Genomic DNA, 7500 nt, shown 5'->3' with positions numbered 1-7500 from the left:
TGGCACAAAGGTCTTTATTAATAAACTAATAGAAAGTGGTATTGGAGGGAAAACATATGATGTTATTTAATCAATGTACACTAAAAACAAATGTGCTGTTAAATTTGGCAACAAGCAAACAGACATCTTCTCTCAGGGACGTGGAGTGAAACAGGGCTGTCCAATAAGTCCAACACTGTTTAACATCTACATTAATGAATTGACAACAAGCAAACAGACATCTTCTCTCAGGGACGTGGAGTGAAACAGGGCTGCCCAATAAGTCCAACACTGTTTAACATCTACATTAATGAATTAACAACAAGCAAACAGACATCTTCTCTCAGGGACGTGGAGTGAAACAGGGCTGCCCAATAAGTCCAACACTGTTTAACATCTACATTAATGAATTAACAACAAGCAAACAGACATCTTCTCTCAGGGACGTGGAGTGAAACAGGGCTGCCCAATAAGTCCAACACTATTTAACATCTACATTAATGAATTGGCAAAAACATTAGAAGAATCGGCAGCACCTGGTCACACACTACACAACACTGAAATCAAGTGTCTGCTGTACGCAGATGACCTGGTGCTGCTGTCTCCCATTAAGGAGGGTCTGCTGTCTCCCACTAAAGAGGAGGTACAGCAGCACCTAGATCATCTGCACCGGTTCTGTCAGACCTGGGCTCTGACCGTTAACCACAGGTTCTGTCAGACCTGGGCTCTGACCGTTAATCACAGGTTCTGTCAGACCTGGGCTCTGACCGTTAACCACAGGTTCTGTCAGACCTGGGCTCTCACCGTTAACCACAGGTTCTGTCAGACCTGGGCTCTGACCGTTAATCACAGGTTCTGTCAGACCTGGGCTCTGACCGTTAACCACAGGTTCTGTCAGACCTGGGCTCTGACCGTTAACCACAGGTTCTGTCAGACCTGGGCTCTGACCGTTAACCACAGGTTCTGTCAGACCTGGGCTCTGACCGTTAACCACAGGTTCTGTCAGACCTGGGCTCTGACCGTTAACCACAGGTTCTGTCAGACCTGGGCTCTGACCGTTAACCACAGGTTCTGTCAGACCTGGGCTCTGACCGTTAACCACAGGTTCTGTCAGACCTGGGCTCTGACCGTTAACCACAGGTTCTGTCAGACCTGGGCTCTGACCGTTAACCACAGGTTCTGTCAGACCTGGGCTCTGACCGTTAACCACAGGTTCTGTCAGACCTGGGCTCTGACCGTTAATCACAGGTTCTGTCAGACCTGGGCTCTGACCGTTAATCACAGGTTCTGTCAGACCTGGGCTCTGACCGTTAACCACAGGTTCTGTCAGACCTGGGCTCTGACCGTTAACCACAGGTTCTGTCAGAACTGGGCTCTGACCGTTAATCACAGGTTCTGTCAGACCTGGGCTCTGACCGTTAACCACAGGTTCTGTCAGACCTGGGCTCTGACCGTTAACCACAGGTTCTGTCAGAACTGGGCTCTGAAAAAAAAACTGAATATAAAGATATTTGAAAAAAGGTCTGGAAATCAGGATGAAAAATAGACATTATATTTGGACACAGTTCTATTAGAACCCACCAAAAACTACACATATCTAGGACTAAATATCAGCAACACAGGAAGCGTACAGATGGCTGTGAAGGAGCTGAGAGACAAAGCAGGAAGAGCATTCTATGCCATTAAAAGGAACATTAAAATCGAAATTTCAATTAGAATCTGGCAACAACAAAAAGCTCATCAGTTGTTGAACCAGTTGCTCTATATGGCAGTGAAGTACGGGGTCCACCATCTAATAATTAATTCACCAAATGGGACAAACATCCACTTGAAATACTGCATGCAGAGTTTTGCCAGACTGTGTTGCAAGTGCAAAGAAAAACTCCAAATAACGCATGTAGAGCAGAATTGGACCAAAGCCCCCTCCTCATTCAAATAGAGAAAAGAGACATCACAATTTCCAACCATCTAAAAACAAGTGACCCCAAAACATTCCACCACACAGCTCTGCAGTGTCAAGAGATGAAACAAGAGAAGAGTCCCCTCAGCCAGCTGGTTCTGAGGCTCAGTTCACCAACCCAAACCAACCCCATAGAGCCTCAGGACAGCACTCAGAATATCTGGCCCAACCAAATCATCACAGAGCAAAAATAAAAATATTTAACCTATTAGAAAGACACCACAAAACAATCAAAGTAAACTTCAATGCTATTTGTCTCTAAACAGACAGTACTTGGTGGCAGACTCTCTGACAACTGTGACTGATAGAAAACTGAGGAAAACATTGACTAGGTACAGACTCAGTGACCACAGTCTGGCTATAGAGACCGGTCGTCACAGACAAACCTGGCTGCCCAGAGAGGACAGTCTGGCTATAGAGACCGGTCGTCACAGACAAACCTGGCTGCCCAGAGAGGACAGTCTGGCTATAGAGACCGGTCATCACAGACAAACCTGGCTGCCCAGAGAGGACAGTCTGGCTATAGAGACCGGTTGTCACAGACAAACCTGGCTGCCCAGAGAGGACAGTCTGGCTATAGAGACCGGTCGTCACAGACAAACCTGGCTGCCCAGAGAGGACAGTCTGGTTATTGAGACCGGTCGTCACAGACAAACCTGGCTGCCCAGAGAGGACAGTCTGGCTATAGAGACCGGTCGTCACAGACAAACCTGGCTGCCCAGAGAGGACAGTCTGGCTATAGAGACCGGTCGTCACAGACAAACCTGGCTGCCCAGAGAGGACAGTCTGGCTATAGAGACCGGTCGTCACAGACAAACCTGGCTGCCCAGAGAGGACAGTCTGGCTATAGAGACCGGTCGTCACAGACAAACCTGGCTGCCCAGAGAGGACAGTCTGGCTATGGAGACCAGTCGTCACAGACAAACCTGGCTGCCCAGAGAGGACAGTCTGGTTATAGAGACCGGTCGTCACAGACAAACCTGGCTGCCCAGAGAGGACAGTCTGGCTATAGAGACCGGTCGTCACAGACAAACCTGGCTGCCCAGAGAGGACAGTCTGGTTATAGAGACCGGTCATCACAGACAAACCTGGCTGTCCAGAGAGGACAGTCTGGTTATAGAGACCGGTTGTCACAGACAAACCTGGCTGCCCAGAGAGGACAGTCTGGCTATAGAGACCGGTCATCACAGACAAACCTGGCTGCCCAGAGAGGACAGTCTGTGCTCACTCTGCTCCAGGGGAGAGGTAGAGACAGAACTGCATTTCCTATTACACTGTGACAAATACTCAGATCTAAGATAATAGTTATTTCCCCAAATGATCATTCAGAAACTGTCAAATATATTTAACTATAAAATATAAAAAGCCAATATGTGTCCTCCTGCTACAACCTGAGGGGCAGACAGCTATGTGTCCTCCTGACACAACCTGAGGGACAGACAGCTATGTGTCCTCCTGACACAACCTGAGGGACAGACAGCTATGTGTCCTCCTGACACAACCTGAGGGACAGACAGCTATGTGTCCTCCTGACACAACCTGAGGGACAGACAGCTATGTGTCCTCCTGACACAACCTGAGGGGCAGACAGCTATGTGTCCTCCTGACACAACCTGAGGGACAGACAGCTATGTGTCCTCCTGACACAACCTGAGGGACAGACAGCTATGTGTCCTCCTGACACAACCTGAGGGGCAGACAGCTATGTGTCCTCCTGACACAACCTGAGGGGCAGACAGCTATGTGTCCTCCTGACACAACCTGAGGGACAGACAGCTATGTGTCCTCCTGACACAACCTGAGGGACAGACAGCTATGTGTCCTCCTGACACAACCTGAGGGACAGACAGCTATGTGTCCTCCTGACACAACCTGAGGGGCAGACAGCTATGTGTCCTCCTGACACAACCTGAGGGACAGACAGCTATGTGTCCTCCTGACACAACCTGAGGGGCAGACAGCTATGTGTCCTCCTGACACAACCTGAGGGACAGACAGCTATGTGTCCTCCTGACACAACCTGAGGGACAGACAGCTATGTGTCCTCCTGACACAACCTGAGGGGCAGACAGCTATGTGTCCTCCTGACACAACCTGAGGGACAGACAGCTATGTGTCCTCCTGACACAACCTGAGGGACAGACAGCTATGTGTCCTCCTGACACAACCTGAGGGGCAGACAGCTATGTGTCCTCCTGACACAACCTGAGGGGCAGACAGCTATGTGTCCTCCTGACACAACCTGAGGGACAGACAGCTATGTGTCCTCCTGACACAACCTGAGGGACAGACAGCTATGTGTCCTCCTGACACAACCTGAGGGACAGACAGCTATGTGTCCTCCTGACACAACCTGAGGGGCAGACAGCTATGTGTCCTCCTGACACAACCTGAGGGACAGCCAGCTATGTGTCCTCCTGACACAACCTGAGGGGCAGACAGCTATGTGTCCTCCTGACACAACCTGAGGGGCAGACAGCTATGTGTCCTCCTGACACAACCTGAGGGGCAGACAGCTATGTGTCCTCCTGACACAACCTGAGGGACAGACAGCTATGTGTCCTCCTGACACAACCTGAGGGACAGACAGCTATGTGTCCTCCTGACACAACCTGAGGGACAGACAGCTATGTGTCCTCCTGACACAACCTGAGGGGCAGACAGCTATGTGTCCTCCTGCTACAACCTGAGGGACAGACAGCTATGTGTCCTCCTGACACAACCTGAGGGACAGACAGCTATGTGTCCTCCTGACACAACCTGAGGGACAGACAGCTATGTGTCCTCCTGACACAACCTGAGGGACAGCCAGCTATGTGTCCTCCTGACACAACCTGAGGGACAGACAGCTATGTGTCCTCCTGACACAACCTGAGGGACAGACAGCTATGTGTCCTCCTGCTACAACCTGAGGGGCAGACAGCTATGTGTCCTCCTGACACAACCTGAGGGACAGACAGCTATGTGTCCTCCTGACACAACCTGAGGGACAGACAGCTATGTGTCCTCCTGACACAACCTGAGGGACAGACAGCTATGTGTCCTCCTGACACAACCTGAGGGGCAGACAGCTATGTGTCCTCCTGACACAACCTGAGGGACAGCCAGCTATGTGTCCTCCTGACACAACCTGAGGGGCAGACAGCTATGTGTCCTCCTGACACAACCTGAGGGGCAGACAGCTATGTGTCCTCCTGACACAACCTGAGGGGCAGACAGCTATGTGTCCTCCTGACACAACCTGAGGGACAGACAGCTATGTGTCCTCCTGACACAACCTGAGGGGCAGACAGCTATGTGTCCTCCTGCTACAACCTGAGGGACAGACAGCTATGTGTCCTCCTGACACAACCTGAGGGACAGACAGCTATGTGTCCTCCTGACACAACCTGAGGGACAGACAGCTATGTGTCCTCCTGACACAACCTGAGGGACAGCCAGCTATGTGTCCTCCTGACACAACCTGAGGGACAGACAGCTATGTGTCCTCCTGACACAACCTGAGGGACAGACAGCTATGTGTCCTCCTGCTACAACCTGAGGGGCAGACAGCTATGTGTCCTCCTGACACAACCTGAGGGACAGACAGCTATGTGTCCTCCTGACACAACCTGAGGGACAGACAGCTATGTGTCCTCCTGACACAACCTGAGGGACAGACAGCTATGTGTCCTCCTGACACAACCTGAGGGACAGCCAGCTATGTGTCCTCCTGACACAACCTGAGGGACAGACAGCTATGTGTCCTCCTGACACAACCTGAGGGACAGACAGCTATGTGTCCTCCTGACACAACCTGAGGGACAGACAGCTATGTGTCCTCCTGCTACAACCTGAGGGGCAGACAGCTATGTGTCCTCCTGACACAACCTGAGGGACAGACAGCTATGTGTCCTCCTGACACAACCTGAGGGACAGACAGCTATGTGTCCTCCTGCTACAACCTGAGGGGCAGACAGCTATGTGTCCTCCTGCTACAACCTGAGGGACAGACAGCTATGTGTCCTCCTGACACAACCTGAGGGACAGACAGCTATGTGTCCTCCTGCTACAACCTGAGGGGCAGACAGCTATGTGTCCTCCTGCTACAACCTGAGGGGCAGCCAGCTATGTGTCCTCCTGACACAACCTGAGGGACAGACAGCTATGTGTCCTCCTGACACAACCTGAGGGACAGACAGCTATGTGTCCTCCTGACACAACCTGAGGGACAGACAGCTATGTGTCCTCCTGCTACAACCTGAGGGGCAGACAGCTATGTGTCCTCCTGCTACAACCTGAGGGACAGACAGCTATGTGTCCTCCTGACACAACCTGAGGGACAGACAGCTATGTGTCCTCCTGCTACAACCTGAGGGGCAGACAGCTATGTGTCCTCCTGACACAACCTGAGGGACAGACAGCTATGTGTCCTCCTGCTACAACCTGAGGGACAGACAGCTATGTGTCCTCCTGACACAACCTGAGGGGCAGACAGCTATGTGTCCTCCTGACACAACCTGAGGGACAGACAGCTATGTGTCCTCCTGCTACAACCTGAGGGGCAGACAGCTATGTGTCCTCCTGACACAACCTGAGGGGCAGACAGCTATGTGTCCTCCTGACACAACCTGAGGGACAGACAGCTATGTGTCCTCCTGACACAACCTGAGGGGCAGACAGCTATGTGTCCTCCTGACACAACCTGAGGGGCAGACAGCTATGTGTCCTCCTGACACAACCTGAGGGGCAGACAGCTATGTGTCCTCCTGCTACAACCTGAGGGGCAGACAGCTATGTGTCCTCCTGACACAACCTGAGGGACAGACAGCTATGTGTCCTCCTGCTACAACCTGAGGGACAGACAGCTATGTGTCCTCCTGACACAACCTGAGGGGCAGACAGCTATGTGTCCTCCTGACACAACCTGAGGGACAGACAGCTATGTGTCCTCCTGACACAACCTGAGGGACAGACAGCTATGTGTCCTCCTGCTACAACCTGAGGGGCAGACAGCTATGTGTCCTCCTGACACAACCTGAGGGACAGACAGCTATGTGTCCTCCTGACACAACCTGAGGGGCAGACAGCTATGTGTCCTCCTGACACAACCTGAGGGACAGACAGCTATGTGTCCTCCTGACACAACCTGAGGGGCAGACAGCTATGTGTCCTCCTGACACAACCTGAGGGGCAGACAGCTATGTGTCCTCCTGACACAACCTGAGGGACAGACATGTGTCCTCCTGACACAACCTATGTGTCCTCCTGACACAACCTGAGGGGCAGACAGCTATGTGTCCTCCTGACACAACCTGAGGGACAGACAGCTATGTGTCCTCCTGCTACAACCTGAGGGACAGACAGCTATGTGTCCTCCTGCTACAACCTGAGGGACAGACAGCTATGTGTCCTCCTGCTACAACCTGAGGGGCAGACAGCTATGTGTCCTCCTGCTACAACCTGAGGGACAGACAGCTATGTGTCCTCCTGCTACAACCTGAGGGGCAGACAGCTATGTGTCCTCCTGACACAACCTGAGGGGCAGACAGCTATGTGTCCTCCTGACACAACCTGAGGGG

At 52.0% G+C, this 7500-nt stretch overlaps 1 protein-coding gene across 1 annotated transcript in view; it reads left to right on the top strand.

The window, feature by feature from the left end:
• Positions 1-1437, top strand: part of LOC139392973 (proline-rich protein 5-like) — a 36594-nt gene extending 35157 nt beyond the window's left edge. Inside the window, exon 8 of the mRNA XM_071141280.1 lies at positions 1408-1437. Within this exon, the coding sequence (XP_070997381.1) occupies positions 1408-1437 (30 nt within the window). The remainder of the gene's footprint in view (positions 1-1407) is intronic.
• The last annotated feature ends 6063 nt before the right edge of the window (positions 1438-7500 follow it).

Source organism: Oncorhynchus clarkii, chromosome 33, assembly GCF_045791955.1.
Source record: "Oncorhynchus clarkii lewisi isolate Uvic-CL-2024 chromosome 33, UVic_Ocla_1.0, whole genome shotgun sequence".
NCBI classification, from domain to species: Eukaryota; Metazoa; Chordata; class Actinopteri; order Salmoniformes; family Salmonidae; genus Oncorhynchus; species Oncorhynchus clarkii.
This window is presented reverse-complemented; position numbering and strand designations above follow the sequence as displayed.